The 26,610-nt window shown below is 46.7% G+C and overlaps 1 protein-coding gene across 2 annotated transcripts in view; it reads right to left on the bottom strand.

Moving 5' to 3' along the window:
- Positions 1 to 6,227: 6,227 nt before the first annotated feature.
- XDH (xanthine dehydrogenase) overlaps positions 6,228 to 26,610 on the bottom strand; it is a 63,290-nt gene continuing 42,907 nt past the window's right edge. For both annotated transcript variants that reach the window (XM_059660216.1, XM_059660217.1), the window contains exons 23-36: positions 26,268 to 26,355; positions 24,964 to 25,050; positions 21,551 to 21,742; positions 21,231 to 21,376; positions 20,388 to 20,469; positions 19,762 to 19,857; positions 18,762 to 18,890; positions 17,886 to 17,960; positions 15,694 to 15,746; positions 13,235 to 13,349; positions 12,182 to 12,247; positions 10,654 to 10,842; positions 9,050 to 9,226; positions 6,228 to 7,502 (exon numbers count right to left, since the gene is read on the bottom strand). In XM_059660216.1, the coding sequence (XP_059516199.1) occupies positions 7,452 to 7,502; positions 9,050 to 9,226; positions 10,654 to 10,842; positions 12,182 to 12,247; positions 13,235 to 13,349; positions 15,694 to 15,746; positions 17,886 to 17,960; positions 18,762 to 18,890; positions 19,762 to 19,857; positions 20,388 to 20,469; positions 21,231 to 21,376; positions 21,551 to 21,742; positions 24,964 to 25,050; positions 26,268 to 26,355 (1,546 nt within the window). In that variant the 3' untranslated portion in view covers positions 6,228 to 7,451. The remainder of the gene's footprint in view (positions 7,503 to 9,049; positions 9,227 to 10,653; positions 10,843 to 12,181; positions 12,248 to 13,234; positions 13,350 to 15,693; positions 15,747 to 17,885; positions 17,961 to 18,761; positions 18,891 to 19,761; positions 19,858 to 20,387; positions 20,470 to 21,230; positions 21,377 to 21,550; positions 21,743 to 24,963; positions 25,051 to 26,267; positions 26,356 to 26,610) is intronic.

The raw sequence follows: 26,610 nt of genomic DNA, 5'->3' as shown, positions 1-26,610 counted from the left end.
TGTTGAATGGAAAAACAACTTGTAGAAGGATATCATCACATGATATCATGGATGTAGGTTTTTTGCAAAGGAAACTTTCTATTGCAGAATAATGTAAACACATAAAAACATACAAATCATAAACACCAGCTCAATAAATTGTCACAAAGCGACGTGTCCTTGAAACCAGCACCCTGATAAAGAGATCAAACCTTACCAAGCATCCCAGAAGGCCTCTTTACTCTCTTTACTACATCCCTCCAGAGGTAACGATTATTGTAACCTCTAACCCTATAGATTGGTTCTACCTATTGTTGAAATGTACGTACATGGGATAAAAGTGTGTATCCTCATTTAGTGTCTGTCTTCTTTGGTTTCATGTTATGCGTTTGATATGTGTAATGTTCCTATTGAAGCAGGTAGCTGTGTTTGTCCATTCCCTTTGCTCTGCTGGGTCCCATTGTATGAATCTGCCACGACTCATTTATGCACTCTATGGGTCATCTGCATTTGGGATTTTTTTTTAGTTCGGGGCTATTACAAGCAGTGCTGCTATGATCCATTTTGAACTTTTCTTTTGGTGCATCTGTGCATGCATTTCCCTTGGGTATACTCTCTAGTAGTCGCTGGGTCAGAAGTATGCATACTCTCAGTAGAGACTCCCAACTAGTTCTCCTAATTGGTTTTACCAATTTGCTTCCCTAGAAGTGTCTGAGAACTCCAGTTACCCTGTGTCTTATTAACACTTGTTTTTTCAGTCTTTCTAATTTCAGTCATTCTCATGGTTGATGGGAGTGAATTTTAAAACACACTCACACATAAGTAGTATATATATATCCTGTGGTTATATACATAGTAAAGATATGAAAACATGAATGGAGAGGATATAAACCAACCTTGGATTACTGATTACCTCAAGGCCTAGTGGGGAACTTGATGGTGGAAGGATAAAATGGAAAGCTTCAACTATACTTTTAACATTCATTTTTAAACTAGGGAAACAAATATGGCCAAACAAATGTTTTTAGAACTGGGTGGAGAGCACATATGTGTTTTTTCTTTTTCTCCAAATTACTTATGTTTCATACATCGTGTAATTAATACGTTTTAGCTAAGGAAAAGTTCTTAAGGGAAAATATATACCCTCCACAGGGAAGCAAAGAAAATTATAATGCATCTGATTATAAACAATATTCAAAACATGACTCATAGAACAGACATCCCACTTCTGGGTATAATCTCAATACATAGGAATGTTTTAAGAAACTGTACTACAAAATAAATAATTATGGGGTTCTGATAAAGGATTCAAAGCAAATGTCAAAGTTGAGTATCACCATTGATAATTTTTCTGCAGGGGGGCTAATTTACTATGCAGGGGTGGCTATGAGCATCCATTTAGAAATAAGAAATGTTAGATATATACCTAATCTAGGAGAGATTTCTATTCTACAGAGAGATGGTTATTATACACTTTCTGCGTAGGACTGATACCATGATGACATAGTGAGACAGCAAGATCAGGAGAAAGAACCAGACAGGTTTTAATTCTGCCCCAGCCACCCCCAGAGTCCTCCGTCGCTTCCCTGACGTCAGGATGGTAGGAGAGACCAGGGTTTCTCAACCTCAGCACTGTTGACGTTGAGCTGACTAATTCTTCGCTTCATAGGTTCTTTCATTTCACATTACAACATGACTTTCTTCTTTTTATAAATGAGGAAACCGGGGTTCATAAGGCAGGTAATTTGCCCGAAGGAAGAGAGCTCATACCTGTCCGAGAGAGCAGAGCATTCACTTACAGTCCATGCTCTTTCCAGTACATCCCTGAGCAGAGTCTGGTGCCTGCCCTTCAGGAGCACATGGCATGTGAACTTGAGGAAGGAGAGAGCCTGACTGTGGGACTTAGGGACTTGAGGGCTGAGCCACTTGAGAGCCAGGGTCCTCATCAGCTGAGGTTCACAAATGACCAGCAACTGTAGACAGCCACCTCTGGCCTCGGGGACAAAGTAGAGGTCTGGGATGGGAAAGGGAGGCTGTTGTCAGGTTAGGATAGCTCATAGGAAAGCCTAGGCCCACCCCAGAGCCACCAGCTACCGTGGGGCCAGTGCCACCAATCCCAAAGGGTCTATGAAGTACACAGGGTTCTTGCAAGAAGCCCTGAGCCCATGTCTAAGAGCACAGAGATCACTTCCATGTGACTTTTCCTGAGACCCCTGGGTGTCCAGGAGGAAGAAGAAATGGAGCAAGACCCCATACATATGCTCTGTCATACAAACAACCTAACTGGGCCTCCCTCCTAAGATTAAGGGCCCCCAGTGGATGTGGAGGAAGTGACCATAGGGCAATTGTCACTGGTGCTTTCCTCTCTCCCCACTGAGGCCACTCAACATGCCTCTGGCCCTGAAGGGGCTCTTCTGGGTTTGGAAAGAGAGGAACAGGTATCTTCCTTCTGGCAACAAGCCAGGCCCCCTCTTGGCCTTGGATTCATAGCTGGTATAGAGGACAGTAAGAAGAGGGGTGTGTGCGTGTGTGCGTGTGTGCGTGTGTGCGTGCGTGCATTTTCTGATGCTTGCCATTCTCCCCACAACTCGATGGAAGAACCATCATTATCCCCATTTCACACTTGAGAAAGTAGAAGTACAAAGATTTAAGTAATTTGCCCAACAGCTAAGTGAGAGACCCAAGACTGGAACTCATGACTTGGTTTCACAGTTAGTGCTCTTGATTCACCATCATCTTCTGTCCCAGAGCCTCTGTTTGCTCATTCATAAAATGGGTGTGATTGCAAAACATACCTCATAGGTTTATTGCAAGTTACGTGAAACAATGCAAAGTAAACTGCCTTGTGTGAGACTGTCAGTTGCTGTCATTCCCAGACAAGATTAAACGTCGAGGGTAACAAAAGGGAGGGGCCATCTCCTTCCAGGCTTTTTGATAAAGGCCAGGAAGACAGCTGGGTGAGATTGGGTTCTGTTCCCCAATCTCACTTAGTCAGCCACGGGGAGCTGAGAGCCAGCCCTCCTCCCTACCCAGAGTGCTGGGAAAATCACATTTGTGTGAGAAAGCTGAGACATGCTAATCCATCACTTTTGTCATTTGTGCTAAAATATAATAAGATGAGCTGGTCTTACCTGGTTTAAGACCACAGCTCTGTGTGTGCTGCCAGTTGGCTCATTCTTGCATCTTCCTTCACTCCTGTGTTTTGATCAAAGACCTGGAAATGACAGCGGTGCACTCTTCGAAGTGCTTTTAAACCTCTCTCTCTCTCTCTCTCTCTCTCTCTCTCTCTCTCTCTCTCTCTCACTCTCTCTCTCCCTCCCTCCCTCCCTCCCTCCCTCTCCTCACAGCAAGTGGGTATGATTATCCAGGCCTGTTTTACAGATGAAAAGACTGAGGTTCAGAGAAGCTAAGCGACTTGCCCAAGAGAGAAGAAGAGAAAAGAGGAGCAGAGGCTTGGCCAGCCCCTCCCTGGTACACTGAGTGCCTGAATAACTAGGCATGGGCTGGGTGGGTTGCCTGCCACTGCCCCCAGGCAGGAACTCAGGCCAGCCTTGGTGGGAAGCAGGGAAAGCCTTCCTCCTGGGTTGGGGGAAGGGTGGGTAGGGAGGCTGGAACAGAGGATACAGGGCAAGGATGTGTGAGTGCTTCTCATGGGCCACACCGAGAAAGCTGACCTAAGGCTATTTTGATCCCTGGGCACAAGATGGCCCTCTCTCTGTTGGGGTTACATGACCACCCGTCCCCTCCAGGCAGTCCTCCTGGGTGGCTTCCTCTAGTATAGCCACACTGGTATCCTTGCCCTGACACTGCCCTTCCCTGTCCTGCTACCTCAGGCTGAACCAACCACAGCTTCTCAAGCTGCTCTCATGGTTTGGGCTTCTGAGCGGCCCACTCGAAGCTCTCTCTCTCTTTTCCCCCCTCCCCAACTCTTTTGGTAAGGAGGATGTACAGCTTGCTATTTTCAAAGAAATCCTCTCTCCAATCTCCCAACCTCTATATTTCAATCCCTTATTCCCTGAGGTAGGGGGTGAGCTAAAGGTGGCAAAAGCATTTCCAGCCAACCCCTCCACAAGTCTTGCATAGATGACTTAGCACCTCAATCTGGAAAGAGGGGATGTTTTGCACTTACGGTTTCATGCCCACCTGTGGGGCTTAAGAAAGAATCCCACTTGAGCTTCCTGTCCTAGGAGCTTAGGCAGCTGTAAGGCCTCTGGCCCTCCTGCCATGGCGTTCATCTTGGGCCCCAGGCTCTCCGTGTCTTCTTCCCGGCCAGTGTAACTTGATTTCTATGCTATCCCCCAGCCATCCAACCCAAATGCATAAGAGAAGGCTCGAGTTGATATATTGATCTAGTTTTTTAAAGAGTCTGGACCAGCAGTCAGACAGCCTTGCTGTAGTCCTGTCTCTCTCACTAAAGGGCTGTGCAACCCTAAACAAGTCCGTTACCCTCTCTGGGCTTACATTTTGCAGCTCTAAAACAAAGAGGTTGAAAAATAAAATAAAATAAAACAAAGAGGTTGAACTTGATGGTCCCTGAGGTCCTTCCAACACTGGGATGCTGAGTGGTCTGGGGAATGTACAAGGCCAGGGCCAGGCCAGTTCAAGGGCAGAGATGACGCCAAAACCCTTCTGGCAGTGCCTGACATTTCCACTCCTGTCAGCGGGCTGCTTTGTTTCAGGTGACACGGGATCTGTCTCCTGCCTTAGGGAACAAGTAGGCCCCCAGTTCAGGATAGAGACACAACAAAAGGGCAGGCCCCTGAGCCTGGGGGGCCCTGGGTGATGTCAACCTCAGCAGGTCCAGGAAGCGGCATGCCCCAAATAGCCTTATCCCAGCATCTAAAATAGGCAGCAAATGGAATGGTTTCCAGGCTCCCCTTCAGCAAAAGATAAAAATATAATGGGCTCAGGGATGTCCCGTCATAAATCAATCAGCGGGGACTATTTCTGTCCTTATCCCTTGCTGGGGTCCCTCCTATGACCTCCATCCATTCTGTCCTCTCGTCCTGGTCTCCCAGCCACCTTAGCTCTGAAGTAGGAGGCCGCTCACCCTCTGCCTTGGGATGGAGGTGCAGCAGCCTGGGCTGCCAGTGTGAGGATGCTACCCCTGCCTACAGGTGCACAGATAGGCATTCAGGTGCCTCCACCAGTCTCTGTGAGCCTGCCCCGCATGAGTCCACCCCGACAGGCCGATCAAGTCCCATACACGCCAGGGTTCGGGCCGCATGGCCGTCCGCGGGCTGGGGTGGTTTCCCAGGAGTAAACGTTCCTGAGGAAGCCCTCTGCCTGGCTGTGGGTCGGGATTCTCCTTCATGTCATTACAGAGGTGAAAGGCCCACCTCTTAAGGGCACTGGGAGGAATAAAGGAGACTTGTAAGTAAAGCGCTATACTCAGCACCTGGCAAGTTGCCTACCCAGAAAATAAGACTGGCCCCGCATCCCCCATTGTCAGAAGCCCAGACTTTCAGGACTGACCCATGTCCTCAGAGAGGTCCTTTGAGGAGATTTTTGCCCATCTGAAACCCTAAGTCAGCTGCAAATCCGGCTCTTGGAGAGACTTTTGAAGGCATGTGGTCTGTTCTGAGAGACAAGTCAGTTCCCTAGTAACTAACCATACAAGCAATGCTGTGGGGCCTGCACACTACATTCTCATATGCTGTCCTCCACCGCCCTCTGCAGGTTCCTGTGCGAAACTGCAGGCACCGTTGGCTGCATCCTTGAGACCAAGGATCCTCACTTTGTAGACAGACTTGAGGCAGTTTACTGACCAAGACAGCAGGGCAAGGCCAGGTGTCTCCGGAAGACAGCACCCCAAGTCACAAAACACTTGCTCGTTTGGTTTTCATGACCCCTCTGCCTTGCCTCTGTTCCAAAGCTCCGAAGGGAATTCACATTGTTCAGCCCTTCCGGCCACACTAATAGCAGCGGACACATCAAAGTCTGGGGTATGCCCTAGAATATTCCAGGAAATCATTTGAAACAGACAAATACTGGTTGCATTTCTAAAGCTCTTTAGTTTGAATCACACTATCTAGAATACTCTGAGGAAGGGAAGTGTGTAGGAAAAGCGTGTGTGTGTGTGTGTGTGTGTGAGAGAGAGAGAGAGAGAGAGAGAGAGAGAGAGAGAGAGAGAGAGAGAGAGACGGACAGACAGAGAGAGAGCATTCTCCAGAAACGAAGGCTGGCTAAGATATGGCAGACACTAGCAGTTGGTGCAGTTATGACGATTACTAAGCATTTCTCATATGCCAGTCAGCTAACAGTCTCCTTTATTAGTGACATCAAGCTCCAGCCTCAACTGCATGGTTCCACTATCTTTCCATGGCCAGAAACTTGAACCCTGTCTGGCAGAAGGTGGGTATTTTATACAATGAAGGCACGTGACAATGTCACATCGTCCACCTAGTGCCACAGGGTGATGAAATCACCAGTGAGAGAAACCACAGGGATGTCTGCCTTTCTCTTGTTCTCTTTACCAGACTTAGGTAGGGTCTTAGCAGAGTTCAATGCACCCGTAGAAAGGGAGCCAAGTCGTTGGCACCTGCAGGTTCCTTATATCAGTGAAGTTTCCAGGGCACGTATTTAGAGACTGTTAGAGCTGGAGAAGACCTTGGAGATTATTCCAGTCCAGTCCTTTCATTCTGCAGCAAAATGAAGTGCAGAAAATGGAAGTGACATTCCAAGGTAAAGACAGAGACACAGCTGGGATGAGAACCCCAGCTCCTTGACTGCTTTTCTTCTGACTGATCTTGATTTTTTTATATCATTTCTAGGTGGAAAGTACTCTGGCTTCATGGGGAGATTTTTATAACTGATCTTTTTAATACACAAAGGGGAAGAGAAGAAATTCACCACATAGTAGGCACTCAATAATTGGGTTTGTTGGTTTGAGTGTTATGGAATAATCTTACTTTATGCAACTTAACAAAATTAGACCAAATTAACCTTGAATTTGTTTCATTCTTTATTCTCTCCAATGACCCAAAGGTGGTTAGAGGCTTGAATCTCACCACATTGTCCCATTAAAATTTTTTAGGTATGGATCTAAGGTGATAATATGATGTTCATTGGCTCGAAGGAAAGGCTGCCTGAGGAAGGCACGTGGATTTAAAGTAGCTTTCGTTCAAGCTTCTGGAGGTTTGTGGGGTTCCAGAAAGACAGACACTGTCAGCACCTGAGGTTATATAGTCTGTCCAATGAGTTGGGACATGGCACACACACTTCCTGAATCTATTTAATCATATACATGATTAAAACAGACCTGAAAGGACCCTTCATTGCCTAATAACCACTTGGGCCTTGAGCCTAATAGGTCTGAATTTGCTTATCATTATGTTTACAAATCACATTTTTATCAGAATCTTCCCATGCATTCAGTGTTCTACGTTGTCATCCTGCAGTTTTCATAGATTCGTGTTCTTCGGGGCATGTTCCACGCTTCACATGAGAAGAGTCCCCTGGGGGCTTTCTCTTCAGACCCTCCGAGACCAGGGTTTATAGTTTCCTGGTACATCAGTGACACTCTAGAAAGGAACGACAGAGAACTCACTGCCAGGGTCTTCCCATAGCGCATCCCCCCTCACCCTCTGTCCATGCCACCTCCCACCACTGCCAGCCACCATGCTAAGCCCAAACACCACTCTGCAGTCCCAGCTGTTGGCGATGCCCCCCGGCAGGACCCCTTAACTTCCTAGTCATTCATTTCTTTCTACTGAGCACTTTTCATGTGGCAGGCACTCTAGGAGGCTCTGGAAGTACAGGGATGACCAAATTCAGAAGTAGTCCCTTCTAGGAGACATTCTCAGTTCTTCAAAAGCATAGAACCAGCTGCTCGGTCAAGTCCCCTGCAGGGACTTTAAATCACTGGTGTGTTTTAACACAGCAAAGGGGCTCATTAAGTCATGGGGTTGTGCATCAGATTGTTTACAAGGAGCTACCTTAGCAACCTGTGCGGATTATAGAGAGCCGTGCAGCACTTCCCCTCTCGGGGAATGGGGTTTGGGGACCTGTCAGCACTGGGCCATGGTGGAAGGTACTGGGCTGTGCGAAGGTTGTGGCACAGCTGTGGGCATCCTCCCTGTCTGGTAGCTCCCGCCCCCCAGCTAACGCTATGGTCAGACCTGAAGGATGACCAGACTAGAGACGCATCCACCTCCCTTCCTCTCAGTGCTGAGATCTGGGATGGCAGAGGTGCCTGCCCAAGGGGCTCTCCTGTCCCCTCCCCATCCCCGGAACACTTTGGCTCCATAAGTACCTACTTCACCTCTAAACCCAAAGGGCCTATCAAATTTCCCACCAAATAGCCCAGGAATACAACTTGGGGATTGGGAAGAACCTGGTTCTGCTACCTCAACAGAGGCTGCCATTGCAAACTCAGAGCCCAGGCTGCTTCGGAGGGTCTAACAGTAGAAGACACTATCCTAGCTTAGCCTCTTGTTACCAGGCATTGTCCACTATGAGTACCCCATAGGGCCTTCCCCAAATGATCCCAACGTCCACGGAATTCCTGTTCTATTCTGCTACAAACATCTCCAAGGTAGAAACCCACATAATGAGATCACGTGGCTTCCTGAAAGGCTGCAAAGTCTTCAAGGGCACCCGTGTGTCCCCAGTATCTGCCTGGCACATGGTAATCACAGAACAGCTATGGGTCATCTGATTATTTAACTGGTTCTTCTTTTTCTCTCCATCTCCTTTGTACCTCACACAGTGTTTTCAACAAAGAAGGGTCTCAAAACACATGCGAGTGGTGGACACTAACAATTAGGCTCTTCCGGAGCTTTAGCTATCACCCTCATCTTCATGGAAAATAATGAAATCCATGGGTGTATAGACTGCCCTCCTTTTTCTAAGGAGGCCCCACTACAAGCTGCAGCTTTAATGGGAGTTATTGTTCTTTTCTTGCAAGTTCAAGGGCGTGCCTCAACCAGAGAGTGGAGGGTGGCCTTAACCGGTGTGTGGTTGAAAGAGAGCCTAATACCTCTGTCCCCTGGCAGAACTCGCCCCTGCAGTTCACGGGCCTGTGCCCTGGCCTCCCCCAGACTGAGTGGGTGCTCCAGAGCCATCATACCAGGGTGGTGAACTTGTCCACGCAGGCATTGCGGATCTTCTCCGGGGTGGCAGGGCTGTCTAGCTGGAAGAGCGCCTTTGTATTATTGTCTGCATGCTGAGCTCGGGCTGCACGGATGGCATCCTTGATGGCAAAGAAGATGGAGGCGGCCAGGAAGAGAGGCGGCTCCCCGACAGCCTAGGGGGGACAGCGTGGGGGACAGGAACTCAGGCCGAGAAGCCCCAGCCTCCACAGCAGGAGGGCCAGTGCTGCTGGAACACCAGCCGCCAGCACTGACAGGCCTCAATCAATCAGGGGCCCAGAACAATGTCTCTAGTAAATGACTCGACCTTGTCAGCATATTTCTTTGAATTCTTACTGTGTGATTCCTTGATGACACCACACAAATATAATGTACCATGAAATGTAATATTAAATAGTCACAGTGTATAAACAAACAAAATCTGACATGAGTTTTTAACCCTTTCCTTGCGGTGATGAGCCTAGCAAAATAATCTACCTGCAACTCCGACCCCAACATGTACTGGCATCATAATTATATGCACAGCATCTACAGGAATATAGGCACCATGACAAACATGAATTAAAACACTTTCTAGCAGAGGTGGTTTTGTCCCCCAAAGCACAGATAAGAGACTGTGCATCAGAATTACTAGGGACACTTATTAAAAATGCATGTTCCAGGGCCCGAGCCCAGATCTACAGAATCAAAATTTCTAGGGGTGGGCCACCCAGAACTGCTTTTTTAAAATATTTTTTATTGATTTCAGAGAGGAAGAAAGAGGGAGAGAGAAATAGAAATATGAATGATGAGATACATTGATCATCTGCCTCCTGCACACCCCACACTGGGGATCAAGCCCACAACCCCAGGCACGTGCCCTGACCAGGAATCAAACTGTGACCTCCTGGCTCGTAGGTCAGTGCTCAGCCACTGAGCAACACCAGCTAGGCCAGAACTGCATTTTTATCATGAGCCAGTGGCAGGGGTTGCAAAGTGTCTCAGATGCTCCCATGATGATGTAACCATGAGATGAGCAAATGGGTGGGTTTCATTGCTTTCAAATGATCACCTGTCTTCCTTAGACCTAGGACTAGATCAATCAGCTTGATTGATTTTCAACCATTTTTCCATACATATTGCGGACAGGGAAGAAACAGAGGATGGTTATCATCCTTCAGGCATGCTGATCAAGTCTTAAGGTCAGGGGGCAGCCCCTGAAGGAGGTGATGGGGTGCACAGAGGCACTGCCCCATCTTCAGTGAATGTGCTGGTTCTTATAGGAGACAGTGGTACTGGACCTGTGAGATCGTGTCTAGGACCGAACCTCAAGGATGGACACCTGAGATCGGGGTGTAGGTCAGGGTTTGGCCTATAGGATTGAGTTAAGGAACTCCTTGCTACACGGAAGAACTGTCATGTTCAATCCAGTTCCCTGGTTCTCAGGCAGGACTGGCCGCCCCTCCACCACCATCGCCAAAACCGGTATCAAGCCCTCTTCTCAGATGAGCCACCTGCAGACCCACATGGGGGTGGAGGGGCCTGTCACCACCCAGGGCCTCCCACAGTGCAGACAGGAAGGCAGCCCACAGGGCGCCAGTACCTTGGATGCGTAGATGGCCTTCTTGTTGGGAGAGTCACGGAGCAGGGACACCCTGAACTCAGTGGGGATATTGCCAAACGCCGGGATCTTGTAGGTGCTGGGGCCGCGGGTGAGCAGGTTGCCCTCGGGCGAGTAGTGCAGCTCCTCCAGTGTGAAGAGGCCCAGACCCTGGACAAATCCGCCTTCCACCTGCAGGGCAGATGGACACCGTGGACACACTGCCTCCCCATTCCCCAGGGACAGGTACTGCTTCCACCACGGGCACCAGGCCACCCAGAGCGGGGCCTGGAATGAAGCTGGAAACAGCCCTGCCCTGCTTACCTGGCCCCTCACCACCCGGGACAATCTCTCCAGGCCTTCGCCAGGCATTGGCACTGAAGGTCCGTTTTAGAACTCGTCGGTGATTCCGGAGGCCCATGCGGTGGTAGCATAATTTCCCATTAAAACCTGCCGCAGGGCAGTGCACATGTTCCTCCCGTGTCACCACTGGGGAGACAGTCACTCCGCGCTAAGGCAAGAGCTCACAGGCTAATGGGTGCTGAGTGCCCCCAGGGGCCCGTGCTCCTTCTGTGGGACCCTGCACTTCTGAGCAGCCCCAGGAGAGAGGAGAAGCTTTTTGATAGTAGAGTGCAGGCTTTCTGAACCCCCAGCCTTGCCTGCCCTCTGGGAAAAGGAGTGCCTCTGCGCTAGCTTATAGGTCTGCTTGGGGGCACCTGCCTCGCTCTCATAATCGGATAGGTGGTGCCATGTAGCCAAACAAGAGTGTTTAGGGGAGACCAGGTGCTAATCATCTTTGTGTCCGCGGTGCCCAGCTCAGCTCCTGTGCACGGTTGTTCAATGAATGAAAGAACTGATTGGACTAGCGGTGACGTTTCTGTATACTCGGTAATTGTCCATTCTAGAGAGATATTCATCACATTTTCTACCAGGTGCTCAGTACTTCTGGTCCTGATTCCGCCTTCAGTCTCCTCCTGTTCCACCTGCTCTGTCCAATACTCTTATATTTTCTAAAAGTGCTTTTCTTGGCCAGCCCTTTACCCCTCTTGCCCGAACCCAGGCTTCGGCACATTGTTGTCCTGGGTGGGAGAGAAAGGAGGAGGGGAAAGCTCGCTGACCTCAGACCTCACTGCCTGCACATTGATTCCAAACTCCATCTCCATCCACCTGTGCTCCCTCTCACACTGTGTGTGTGTGTGTGTGTGTGTGTGTGTGTGTGTGTGACTGTGTGCATGTGTGCGCGGGCCTGTGTGTGTGCATGCATCTGCATGCCCAGTGTTTTCCCCATTCATCTTGTTCTCCGAGGCGTGAGAGCCCTTTCTAGATCAATCCACTAATTTGCCTTCTGCCTCAAAAGTTGGTTGGTCTCTCATCCATCTAAGCATCACTCTGCAGAAGACCCTCTTGGTAACACGTTCAGACCCACGTAAAAACGACATTGGACAAGATGCTGTGGCTGGTGGCCCTGGGAAGGGGATGGGGCACATCAGTAGCCGAGTCCATCACCACCCAGGTTCCCTGTGAGCCTTACCTGCCCAATGTCGATAGCAGGGTTCAGACTGGAGCCAACATCCATGACGATGTCTGTGCGAAGGTTCTACGGTGGACAGGGAAGTAAAAGCAGCTTGAGAAGAAGGGAAAGTGTGGAATGATAGGTGGGTCTTGGTAACCCTAGACCAGTGATGGCGAACCTATGACACGCGTGTCAGAGGTGACACGCGAACTCGTTTTTTTGGTTGATTTTTCTTTGTTAAACGGCATTTAAATATACAAAATAAATATCAAAAATATAAGTCTTTGTTTTACTATGGTTGCAAATATCAAAAAATTTCTATATGTGACGTGGCACCAGAGTTAAGTTAGGGTTTTTCAAAATGCTGACACACCGAGCTCAAAAGGTTCACCATCACTGCCCTAGACTATGAGTGCCAGCCCGGATGGTACTTCCGCAAGCGGAGTGCTCTGGGCATGCTCAGGCAGTCCCCAGTCTCCACTGCCACCGTCACTGCTGAGGTTTGAGTTCTTAGAGCAGCTGGGGAAGGGGTGGGAGTGACCAGGGTCTCAGTAATCCAAAATAGCTACACACACACCCACGTGTGAGTGGTGGGAGGGACAGGCTTGCAGTCCCTGGGGCTCTGAACCTGAGTCCGGGAAGCTCATGTAAGGAAGGAGTCAACACACTACGTTCCATGGGCTGAATCCAGCCGGTGCCCTGTCTTTGTACAGCCTGTGAGCTACTAACGGCTTTTACATCATTAAATAACACACAGAAATAAGAAGGATATGTGGTGACGTGAACACTGCGTGAAATCCACAGTGTGTCAGTAACGCTTTAGGGGCGCACCGCCACGCTCATTTGTTTCCATAGGTCTTGGCTGTTTCGTGCTGCGAAGACAGCGTTGAGGCAGTGTCTTCGTGGCCCCAAAAGCCTAAAGTTTTTACTCTCTGGTCCTTTAAAGGAAGTTTCCCAAGCCGTGATATAAGGCATTATTTTCCCAACCAGAGTTTGTCTTTGGTTTGTATTATAATTGAGTTGTTTCTCTTCTTTTCCCCCCTTAGTACTGAAGTTTTGCAAACATCTTACCTTATGGTCCCCTGTTAAGCAGTCAATTTCCACCTCCGAGCAAGCCACCCCGTAGGTGAAGTAGTGGAAGGGTTTCCCTGAGTTGGTCTCAAAGCTGTAGCCAACGTTGGGTGTTCTGGGGGAGAAAAGAGAAGATACTGCATGTGTATTAAAATGAATATGCCCCCCCCCAAAAAAAAAACACACACACACAAATGGCTTGTCCCACAAAATCTTAAGACCCGAAGCTTTATTTTTTTCATTCAGCTGTTCTTCCCAGTAGCCCATGTGCTTTGGACATTTTAACCTGTGAATGAAACCCAGGCATTCCAGAGCACTGATTTGTTTTGCCAATGACCCTCGGGTGAATCATTCCGTCCAGCTGAGCGGTGTTTAGAGTCAGCGTGCTGGCCTCTACGTGCTGGAAACTGACAGAGTTCTCCCAGCTCATGAAGGATGTGAAAGTCACACCCCAGAGGATCTATGAGCTAGAATTCAAGATCTCAGAACCGAAGGCTCCTGCGCTGGCTCCTGGGCTGTTCCCACAGGCTCACCTGCCCGTCTTCCTCAAGGTGGAAATTAACAAGATCAGTATCTCAGGCCAGCCTGGGTGCACTTTTAAGTAGCCTCTTGCCTGTGTTACTCTTCATCTATTGGTCCCTTCTAAATTTCAACAAATGATTTGAGGAAAGTGTTATTAATAAAAGCAGATGGCCTCTTACATTTTTTCTTCTTCAATCCTATCTTCTATAATTCTAATTTTGCGTGAGTCCCATATATGTGTGTGTGTGTACATGTGTGTGTGTATATTCTCACACTAGAGTTTATAGTAGTATCTATGGTATTCTATACATTACACAGAAGTTATGTGAGCTAATGTGACCAGAATCTGCATGAGAAGAACACCAGTTCAGGGTTGAGGGAGAAGGCTTCTCCCAGGGGAAACCACCACTGTCTTTGACCTCTGGCTTCCCCACCTTCATCTGGGTGTTTCTGTATATAACCCCAGTTTATCAACTCCAAAAATGGAATGTGAATTTGTGAGAAAACCTGCACTAGCTTATGTTTGTGCACGCCAAATGTTATATAACCCAGGGAGCACTGACAAACCATTACTTTGCCTACAAAATAAAAATATATATTTACAAAAAAAGACCCTTTGAAGTAAACATTGAACTGTTTGCCAAATCTATTGATCTATGAAAGAAAAGGTCCCCGTTAAACTTCTCAGAGAAAGCTAAAACGTTGTGGCTGACAAGTCGATATGATCCTGTCTTTTTACAGCTTCTAAGTCAGATGGGCCGGGTCTCTAATTCTTCATGCAGCTACTGAATTTTACAGTTACAGAAGGTACGTGCTCTTTTCTAAATCTCACTTTAAGTTCTGTTGAATTCCACATCTTGTAACAAGACTGTATGCTCTAAATCTTCCCCTCATTCTCTTTTTTATGTTTTTGTTGATTTTTTAGAGAGAGAAGGAGGAAGAGAAATAGAGAGATGGAAACATTGATGAGAAACATTGATCTGCTGCCTCCTGCATGCCCCCTACTAGGTATTTAGTCCACAACCTGGGCATGTTTCCTAACCAGGAATCAAACTGGTGACTTCTTGGTTCATGGGTTGATGCTCAACCATTGAACCATGCCAGCTAGGCTTCCTCTCATTCTTTTGAAGTAAAGTCTCCAGAAAAAAGTCCAATGCATGATAAAAGGAAGAAAGAAAGAAAGAAGAAAGAAAGAAAGAAAGAAAGAAAGAAAGAAAGAAAGAAAGAGAGAAAGAAAGAAAGAAAGAAAGAAAGAAAGAAAGAAAGAAAGAAAGAAAGAAAGAAAGATGAAAATGAAAGAAAAGAAAAAAAGAGAAGAGAAGAGAAGGAAAGGAAAGGAAAGGAAAGGAAAGGAAAGGAAAGAAAAGAAAAGAAAAGAAAAGAAAAGAAAAGAAAAGAAAAGAAAAGAAAAGAAAAGAAAAGGAAAGGAAAGGAAAGGAAAGGAAAGGAAAGGAAAGGAAAGGAAAGGAAAGAAAAGGAAAGAAAAGAAAAGAAAAGAAAAGAAAAGAAAAGAAAAGAAAAATGCATAGTACAAAGTAGCATGCGTAGGTAACTCAGAACATAGGACGCCCTGGTTGTCACAGGGGAGTGCTGACAGAGGAGTGGTTGGTAACTGTCCCATTCTGTCATAAATGAGGTTACAGGTTCAGAGGGAATCACTGATTTCCCCAAGGGCAATAGTCCACTAAGACCAGAACTAGAATGGGGGTCTCTGATATGGCAGCTCATGCTTTTGCCTCCTGGGCACGTAGCTTGGTAACCCCACGTATTTTAGAGCATCTTTACGTTGAAATGAGTGGAAGTACGCTGAAGAGGTCAGAGTTTTGATGGAACTGTTCTCTCCTGACCACAGGCTGATAGAATTCAGGATTAGGAAGGACCTGAGAGGCCAGAATGACAGCACGTTGTGAGATGGGTGAGATCACCACCGTACATACTTGTAAAACCCAGTAGCAGACAAGCTCACTGCATCCTGGTAGGCAGCCGTGACCTGAGGAGAAGAAATGGCCATTAGGAAGGGGTAAGCATGGTTTCCAGTAACCATGACTCAGCACTAAGCCTTTGTATGCTCATCCTCCTTATCTGGAAGTTGATCAACCCTTGACTGGTGCTCTCACCTCACACCCTCACCACCACCCCCTGCATCAGGTCCTTAACATCAAAGCCTGGAGCACTACAATGGTCTCCTAACTGGTCTCCCTGCCTCAAGTTGCCTCCCCCAACTGCTGTGTAACCCAACCCAGCCGAGTGATCCTCTTAACATACTGCACTGCCCATGTCACTCTCCTACTCTAGAGCTTTCAATGACTCCCCATTGCCTACAGAGCGAATACCTGATTTAAGGACTCCAGTCTTCTCTGGTGTAGCACACACACCATTGCCACTCTTCCATTGCCTCGGTCTTTACAACAGCAACTCTCTACATTGTTTATTTGATGCCTGTGTTCTTATTGGTACTTTCCTATTAATAAAGCTATCCATCTGTCTATCCATCCACCCTATCTCCTAAACTACATACATTCTCTAGGGCAGTGGTTCTCAACCTTCCTAATGCCGCGACCCTTTAATACAGCCCCTCATGTTGTGGTGACCCCCCCAATTTCATTGTTACAAATTGAACATAATTAAAGCATAGTGATTAATCACAAAAACAATATGTAATTACAAATGTGTTTTCCGATGGTCTTAGGCGACCCCTGTGAAAGGGTCGTGACCCACAGGTTGAGAACCGCTGCTCTAGGGTATCCCTAGCACTGGCACAGCACTAAGATTTAATTTATTGTTGCTATAGTTTGCATCATGATTATTGTCAATAATAAAGCTCTTTACTATGTACCAGGTGCTATTGAATAATTTGCACACATCATCTGACTTAATATGCAGCACAACCCTGTAAAATCAGTATTCTTATTATCTTCATTTTATAGATGAGAAAACAGAGGTTTAGAAAAGTTTCTTTAAGATCCTTACCATATGTATATGGAATCAAATATATGCATATATAGTGGTAGAGGTAGTAATGGCTTATTTTCAATACAGTACAGACTCAGTAGGAGATTTGGTGCCTATCATTCCTGATCATGTCTTTTTGATCGTGGCCTTTTTTGAGGTTATCTGCTTATAAAGAACACTGGACTATACAGCTCATGGTTGAGGACAAAGCTCAGGTCAACAGATTGTAAAGGCTGTTGTTGAAAACGTTAACATCACCTTCCAAACCTACACTAAAACCTAAACTACCCAAATCAACCTCCCTCCGTGAGGTATTTATGTGTGTGGTGTTATGAGTATGGGAAGGGAAGGAGAGGTTATGGGAGGCTGAGTAAGATGAGAAACATCCATCAGCTGCCTCCTGCATGCCCCCATAAGAGTTCATTTTTTTGAACCTATTGTACTATCTGAGCTGGTTCATGTGTAGTCACATATTATGTGTCACTGCTGTGCCCAGTTCTCTCATTCTGATACAGGGGATGGTGAAGCAGGGCCACCATTAATAGTTCTGCATCTTGGAGAAGCTAAAGTCTCCCACCTGAGAGCCTTCCTGCAGCTTCCCTCCCAGGGTTTCTCACATGCAGGCCTCCCAACCAGAAATCAGAGAATCGGGTTCATTCTTATTAGGAGTGCTTGTTGTGTAACTCCCTAAACCACAGGAATGACATAACCCTTGTACAATGTCTTCCTCCCACTTCCTCACAGATGGAATCTCAGTGGACCCGGACTCAAAAGCTGGGTAAGGGGAGAGGCTGGTAGGGGCAGACCTCTGAGAAAAGGAGTTTGAAGAAAGCCCAGCTGATCAAGCCTGTAGACAAATGAGGTGTGGGACTAGGCCAAGGGAAGAATTCACAGTGAGGTGTGTTTGCTGAGCTTGTCTTCTGGGGCTCAGGGTAGCCAAACCCCTAATTCCCACAGAGCTATCAAAATCCTGGATCAAACATTTTTCTCAGTGACTTCCCTCCACTGTGAACACCACTGAGAAATGGGGTCCAGCAAGAGTGAGCATCTACTTGTCCTGTGAAAGCATGCAGACTCCCTCAACTTCTCCCCGCTGTGTGACTAGATCAACACCTCCTATTCCTGATCTTCATTTCACTCTCATTTGCAAAAGCGACTTGGAGAAGCTCAGACTTACCCAGTCTTCCCAGGAGCCACTGGGGTTCTTTCTCTTGAAGGGCTCCAGCCTCTTCAGGATGGTCTGACAAGCTTCCTAAAGAACACATCCACCACACACCAGACCCGTCAGCCCTCTGCATGCCCCAGCACAGGGAAAACCTGAGAGCCTCCACCGACCACCTCCCACGGATGCTGTGCCCAGGGCGCCATTCAAACAGTCTTGTCACCCTCTAAGACAGCGGTCACCAACCGGTGGTTCGTGGACCACTGGTGGCCCATGAGGTCCGAAAGGTTGGTGACCGCTGGTTTAAGGAAACCTTTGGAGCAGCAGTCGCCAAACAGTGGTCTGTGAGGTCCAAAAGGTTGGTGACCGCTGCTCTAAGACATCACCGAGGCTAGGGTGGAAACCACTAGACCCTTCCCAAGGGATCACCACTGTCCTGTGCTTGGAGAGCACTTCCTAAGCCAGTTCTCACACTGACAACAAGTAAAACGCTTGAGGGCTCTCTAAGGAGGTACTGTCTCACATTTGTTTGACGATATCCTCCACCTGGGAGAGAAAGCAGGTATGTCTGACCTGGCCCACCCCATTTCAATTTCAGCCCATTGTCCAGTGGCCAGTTCTCACAACAAGAGTATGTCTCCCCAGAATCCCCTGTATTTCTCCAACTCTCCTCCCCCTCCTCCCCTCATCCTTCCTGACTCTGATGGACGTGATGGTGGTTCTCTCTTTTAGCTCAGCATTTGGAGGAGCAGGGTTCTGCTCAGTAAGAGAGCCCAAGGCATGGTCACAGCCAAGAGCCTGCAAGGACCACTCCAGCTCTCATCCCAGGGACTCTCTGGGCCCAAAGCCCTGGTCTGGCCCTCAGCTCCGCTGGCTCCTGAGGCTCCTTACATAGACGGCCTGTCCATTGATGTCAGTGCTGACAGAGGCGGCCGTGGGAGAGGTGTTGGGCACTGTACTAGTGCTCGTCTCGCTGATGTAAATCTTAGAGGTGGGGATTTTCAGAGCTTTGCCGGCCACCTGCGAAGAAAGACGACATACATATGATAGAGAAGATTCTTTAAGAATGTTCCTTTAGGGAAGGGGAGAGCATGGGACCTGGCTGCCTTTCCCCCAAGACAGGATTCAGGTTCACAGGTACAGGCAAGGAGACAGTTTTGTAAACTATAATTCTACTGAGACTGGAATGTTCCCATGTCTGCTTGAACTTGAAGCAGCACTTTATGGAATGGGCTGGGTGGAGAAAAAATTTTTAAACCTCATGGTGATTAAAGTGCCCTTTAACAAAGTGGTAGTTACAATATAGTCCCGGGGATGTAAATTACAGCATAGGCAATATAGCCAATAATATTGTAATAACTGTGCATGGTGCCAGGTGGGTACTAGAAAAATCAGAGGGAACACATTGTAAAGTATATGATTGTCTAACCACTGTGCTGTACACCTGAAACTATTACAAAATAACATTGAATGTAAAGTGCAATTGAAAAATAACATTTTTGTAAAGTGCCATTTAAAGCTAACCCTTATTTTAAAAGATCCCATTTGGCCAGGCCCCAGGAGCCAAGCAGGTGTGCTCACTCTCATCCAGCTCCACCATCCAACTCCACTGTGAGGCGGCTCACTTGTGCGGGACTAGCTACCTTTATATACACAACACCCACCTTCCACATAGTCGCAGAATCCTAGACTGTTGGTGACGGAAGTGACCTCCGACAACACAAGGCCAACCCCTTGGCACAAATGAGGAAACCCTTGCTCAAGGTCACATTTAAATGGGCAGCAGAGTCAGGGCCAGAGTCTAGGCCTGATTCTGCTCCTGGGATATCCCATCCCTCAGTTTCTCCGAGCATCTCCCCTCCACAGATACCACAGTCCGCAGGCCGCTCACCTGTACCATCTTGGTGTGGAGACCCTGGCCCATCTCAGTGCCCCCATGGGTCAGCAGCACGGAGCCATCTGTGTACACATGAATCAGGGCTCCTGCCTGAGGAGAGAGAAGAATGCCAGCCACAAAGGTAGTCAATTCTCGTTCAGCTTAAGACTTGAGACAAAAGGTGCTGCAGCCCAGGGAAAAGAGAACCAGCAGCAACATTTTGGATATAAACTCCCGACAAAAATTAAAGCAGCATAAATCTCATGGTTTAATTAGGCAACCCTTCAGCACTTGGCAAAAATTCTTTAGCTCTCTCTCGCTCTCTCTGCCCCCCATCCTCAGAGGGAGGGAGGTTAAATATCTTTGTCCTCCCTCTATAAATGAAGAAATGGGGTCAGAAACCGAGTAACTGTCCATGGTCCTGCAATCAGGAAGGGTGAGAACTAGAATTTGACCCCAGGTCTCTGAGTCTCAGGCTGTCCTGTGGCATACTGTACAAATAAAGGATATGCAAATTCATTTACACAGCAAAGAGCTCCTTAGTCAGCTCTGTTAACAGGGGCAGTTGGCTTTCCCTTACAAAGAGGGGGAAATAGGGCCCCAGTCTCCTGGAAATGGACAGAATTATATAAAGCAATTACCTGATTCAGAAAAGGAGTAAGGAAGGATATTCCAAACTTGGTAGGAATTATGCACAATCCTCTCTTTTTCCAACAATTCTCCCTGGAGAAAAAGGAACATTCTCACAATATCTTCTCTATCCTATTTTCGTCTGATTGAACACGTTTTCTGGCAATAACTTAAAATTGATATTGGGCATCCTCAGAGCTGCCCAAAGCGTCAGTGTGATATCTGCATTGTATGGACAGAATGGGAAAGGCAGGGATTTGGGTTCTGGGTCCTTCAGTGCAACCGGAGTAGGGCCTGCCCCTGAGCATCTGACTTGAAAGAATCATTACTCTTCTTCCCCAAGTGGAATTCAGATTGGGTCAGACTGTCCTGGTGACCTTGGACTGTGCTCACCCCAGGGAAGGACTGGGGCTCACTGATGATAATGATAGCACCTCCTCTGTGCTTTATATTTGGTTTTCCCAATTATTTAGCGAAGAAGACAGAGCCAGCAGAATTACCCCCTTTGTATATGATGAAACTGAGGCCCAAGGAGGTGGGGTGACTGCCACGGTGACATTTATAGGTTAGTGTTATAGGCAGGTGCATAACTGTGGCATTCTCAGTCTATAGAATGTGGTATGACCAGGAGGCAGACAAAGGTGTAAAAATACCACACTGAGGGGTTATGACATCGAATGCAGGCTGGGCCCACCTGCCCCGGGCTAAGATCATCTCACAATCTGAAAGGGATGCCTATGAATGAATTGGCAAATACAGCAACCTCATAACTTATTCATTAAACTATTAGCTTTGTATTCTGAGTTCAGCAAAAAGGCTGTAGAATGGAAAACGCCTCCCCTCCCAGCGCTTACTTGTTGAACTTGTCAACCTCACTCTTCCGAGCGTGATACTGAGAGCTTGCCAGACACTCATCCCAGCACCTGGGCACGGTGAACCCCTCAAGCTTCTGGTCGAAGTAAGTCAGGTCCCCTTCTTTGTACATGTTCTTCCTCCGCACCTTCCCAAGGAGAGAGACACTGAGGCCTTGTTGGCGTGAGATGAGGGCAAATCCTACAGTTAAGCTTCCAGCCCCTCTCATCAGCCCCTGCCTGCCCTCTGTCCTCAGGGGAGATACCCAAAACACAAAGTAGGCTAGCCCACTTTGACCTGTGCCACCAAATTCCCAGCTTACTTCCTCAGCAGGCAGCCCACAGGTCACTGCAACTTCACTCATCCAGTGCTCGGCAATGAGCATCCCCTGAGGGCCCCCGAAACCCCGGAAGGCCGTGTTGGAGGACAGGTTGGTCTTGCATAGCCGCCCAGTGCCCCGGATGTTGGGGATTTTGTAGCAGTTGTCCATATGGAGTAGAGCTCGCTCCATTACCTAAAGCAGAGGGAGCCAAAATGGGAGAGAACAGCTTTTTTAGTTTTTATATTTGCATGGCAAAACGTTTTATTGGACAGCATTGTTACAGACAAATAAAAATGAGCAATCTGGGTCTGCGTGTTTCAAAATACATAATCTCAAAAATGTAAGGTTGATAGGAAAAAGGAAGCAAGTTGCAGGAGGACAACTAGAGTATCCTCCCATTTAAATAGGTTGAAAGAATTGGATTATAGTTGCCTTCAGGAAGGGAAGTGTGTGGTGAGAGATGAAGTGGCTGGGGGGCTTCTCATATATGTCCTTTGCATCTTTTAAATTTCAAACCATGCAATTGTATCATCTAGTTAAATATAGTAAGAGAAGTCTCCTGGCCCCCAACCAATTCAAGAAAAAGGCCCAATGTATGTACAGTCAGTTTGGACTTTGGCAAAACCATATTTATTAGTTATTTATTGAAATCTTCCCATTAGGTTATCTAAAAAAAAGTAATCCTATGTTTCTTCTCTGTGATATTCTTTATCAGCTATTTAATTAACATCCATATTTCTAAGCATGTGCTTATATTGCCACCCCTAACTTTTCCAGTTGTGGACTTTTGAGGATTTAATTTCCACCAAACCCACTTCCCCTGAATGCACACCTACTTCCTGTCCCCTGTCCTTCCCATATAGTTATATTTCTATCTGATCAACAGTCAGTTTAATGCTATGATTACTTCTCTTGCTTGATAACATTTCCCCCTGGAGTTTATAATTTTTGTCTTTATTTTTCCACTTGCTTAGTTCTCTGGGCATTTATTACTAAGTCAACTTAAAAATGTATGCCCATCAGTTTGGGGAAACTGCTTGAATTACTTCTTGAGAGTTCCCTTCTCTCTTTTTTCCATTCTTCCCTTTTGAATTTCTACTATATAGATCTTCTGGACTGGCTCTCAAATTTTTTTGTATTTTCTCTCCTTTTATTTCCACATTATTTTCTCTTTTGGGGGCAGAGCTCCTCCATGTTCTTTCAAAACTTCTGCTTCCACAGTTATGATTCACAGGAGTTCATTTTTATTCTCTGGCTGGTCCATTTTTATAGCATACTGTTCTTTCCTTAAGGTGTAATAACTCATCTCTCTGAAGCCATAAATGGTAGCTTTTATTTGTTTCATTTGGGTGTGGGTTTTATTAGTTTGAGATATGTGTGTGTGTGTGTGTGTGTGTGTGTGTGTGTGTGTGTGTGTGTGTATATATATATATATATATATATATATATATATATATATATATATATATATTTCAGAGAGGCAGGAAGAGGGAGAGATCAATAATGAGAGAGAATCACTGATCCGCACTGGGGATCAAGCCCTGACCTGGAATCGAACAATGACCCCCTGGCTCATAGGCAGGCCCTCAACCATTGAGCCACGCCAGCTGGGCTGTTTCATTTGGGCTTTAGCTTACTTCCTCACACAGATTCTCTTTCCCACAGGTTGCTTTTTGTGTCTAATTATTTCAGTCCCAGTCATCCTAAACAATTTTTGTATGTCTCAGTTCCCTCTTTGCTTTTCCTTTGCATGCTATCAACTTACACTTTTATTTTCTCTTGTCTGTTATTATCTGTCTCCCTCACCATGCCAGAACTTCCTGAGGGCAGAAACAATGCTACATGCTTTTTCATGTTGCCACCCTAGGCACTTGATAAATATTTGCTGGATTGAATTTAAAAGCTTGTAAAATCTTTGGGGACAAGTACTACATCTTTTTCAATCTGATTTTTCTACAACACCAAGAAGCCAGTGTTATGAACTGTAAGAACACTAAAAATATTTCCTTTTTTGAACAATTTTTACAGCAGAGCTGAAGTGTGAAGTTTCCTAATTGAGCCGATTAGAGAGCTCCTAGCAGGGAGGGGTTGGGGAGGCGGATAGTGAAAAACTTCTGCTTTTCCTGAAATGTTTGACTTTTTCTTTTTTTACAATATATTTTTATTGATTTCAGAGAGGAAGGGTGAGAGAGATAGAAACATCTATGCTGAGAGAGAATCATTGATTGACTGCCTCCTGCACACCCCCTACTGGGGATCGAGCCCAAACCCAGGCATGTGCCCTTGACCTGAATCGAACCCGGGACCCTTCAGTCTACAGGCCAATGCTCTATCCATTGAGCCAAACCAGCTAGAGATGACTTTTTCTTTACAACAAGAATCTATGCACATGTAACTAGTATGGTTATAAAATTAAGGTTTTTTTTAAAAAAAAACTTTAAAAGGAGTACCACCAAGATAACTTAATTTTCAAGGTTGACAAAAATATGTCATACAAGACTCTTAGGAGAATGTTCAAAGCAGCATTAGCCACAAAAGCTAAAAACTGGAAATAACCAAATGTTCAACAAGTAGCTAATAGAAAACCAAATATGGTCTATATCAAGAAATATTATTTATCAATAAAAATGAATGGAGGAACGACGCATGCTATAACATGGATGAACTCAAAAACATTATTCTGAGAGAAAAAAGCCAGATACAGAAGGCTACATAGTGCATGATTCCAGTTATTTGAAAAGGAAAATCTACAAAGACTGAAAGTGGATTAGTGGACGTCTGGTCCTGGGCATGGGAACAAGAGTAACTGCAAATGGGCACAAGAGGTCATTTGGAGGTGATTGAAATGTTCAGAACCTGGATGGTGATGACGGTGCATGACTTTAAAACCATGAAATTGTATCATTCAAATGGGTGAACTTTATGGCATATAAACTATATTTCAATAAATTGTTTTTTAAAAAGTAACTCAACTCCTTATTTAAAATTCAAATATCACAGAAATGTGCAGTGTAGAAAATGACAGTGTCTGTCCCCTTCCACCCCCTTAACCCATCCAATCACTGTTTGGTGTATCTCCTTCAGACTTTTCCATGTGTATCGCTAGACATATGTGCACACACACACAATGTCACCATATTATATATGAAGTTTTGGAACTAACTTTGCTTGCTTGTTAAAATATCTTGCACAAGAAGGATGAGTTTCCAATCAGAGAAGAAAGATGCTCATCTTTGTGCTTTAGAGATTAACCAAGGATGGGGAATCTTTGAAGGCAGGGACCAGTTGGGAAGCTATTGCAACATAGCAGGCAAGAATGGAGGAGGTGTGTACCTGGCTGTATGAATAGGTTGGCGGGGGGCACGCACTTAAGCTCCCAGTCACCCCGACGTGCAGGAACAGGCTCTACTTACACCCCTAGAGAGATCCAGGGAGTTCCCGGCATTGCTGTAGTGCTCCACCTCCAGGGCGACAATCCTCCCCGTCTTCATGAAGCCAACCTGATGAGAAAGAGAGTGGTTTCCCAACAGTCCCCTTGCTCTGTCTATCTCTACCTCTCCCCTCCCACCTATGCTGCCTGGGGGAAACAGAAAGAGCAAGACACCACACCATGAAAAAAGGTGAACATAAGACATCATCAGAACCAGAAGAAAGGAACTAACATCTCCCCAGGGACGTGCCCTGGGCTCAACCCTGGAATACCTTCTCCCCACACTCCTCCTCCTTTCTACCTACTCCTGCCTTCTGGTTCTACCCCTGTCTATCTCCACCTCTCCCCTCCCACTTTTGCTACCTGGAAAAATATAGAAAATATAGTATTGGTAATGACAGGGCAGGCAGGAAGGACTGGGAAAAGAAACTGGGAAAGTGGCTGGCGTCTCTCCTCATAGCTTTTGACCAGAAAACAATAAAAGCTACACTTTACAAGAGCTTCAGCGTGCTCTGACTCCCCTCACCTTACGTAATCATTGAAACAAACTCTTAAGGGTCACTTGATAAGTGAAGAAACTGGGACCCCCAAAAACCAAGTTACTTTCTTTAAGCCCACAAGAATTAAGAGAAATATAATCCCTGTGGGGAAGTTCAATCATGAAACAATGAGAAGAGTTCAAAGTGCGGGTGTTCAAAGCCAGCTCGTGGAGAGAGAGGAGGCCCAAGTTCACAGAGCTAGACTGGAACCTGAAAGGTGGTACTGGTGTGCAAGGGGACAGGATTAAGGGTCAGAACAGGAACTGGTCACCCACAGGAGCCCAGAAAAGGCCTGTCTTACAGGGAAATTGGCCAATGCCCAGCCACACGTAATCTGGCAAAGCAGGTGCCCACCCTACCAACGTGTGCCTCTAACAACTTGTGCCTGTCCAGGCCCTGGGAAGTTTTGTTTCTCATTGTAAAATACTAAGTAGTCATTCTGGTTTTCACAACCAGCTGTGAACACGTTAACATTAGACCATACTGCAGGAAGGATTGTCCCAGGTCTGCTGACCAATTATGTTTCTGAACCTGAATGGACAAAAACTTTCATAAAAGTTGGGACCACCACCCTGTGACACCAGGAGGCCTGCCAGCGTCCACAGCATCACCCTTCTATGTTGGCCAATATGAATGTCTCCGGTGGCTATTTCTTCTTGCAACTTTTACAGATAGTCCTAAGAAAAGTGAGAGTCCATCCCAAGGAGGTGGCACTGCCTGCCCTGGCACAACCCCCAACATCTGAAACCTTGTATCTGCCCAGGAAGGGATGTCTGCCGCCAGTGATCAGCATGTCCTCATCACGATCCAGCATGCAGCGTACAGGGCAGCCAGTCCTGAGGGAAACACCCGAGGGTAAGAAAACTGGGATCCCCCCAACAGCCCAGCCCTGTGACTCTCGGGGGTGAAAACAGCAGGGAAGTCTTCTTTGTCCACCTGGTACACTCAGCACCCCGGCTTTGCTGTCTAGGCCCTGGGCCCGACAAGGTGGGGAATGCAGGATGTGAGCAGTGCCCTTGCCCTCAGGGCCCTCACAGCCAGGTTGGGAGATAACGACACAGGCATCAGAACACTAAGAACCACGTGATGTT

The sequence above is a fragment of the Myotis daubentonii genome, chromosome 12, assembly GCF_963259705.1.
Source record: "Myotis daubentonii chromosome 12, mMyoDau2.1, whole genome shotgun sequence".
NCBI lineage: Eukaryota > Metazoa > Chordata > Mammalia > Chiroptera > Vespertilionidae > Myotis > Myotis daubentonii.
The sequence above is the reverse complement of the archived record's forward strand: the minus strand, read 5'-3'. Positions and strand labels throughout refer to the sequence as shown.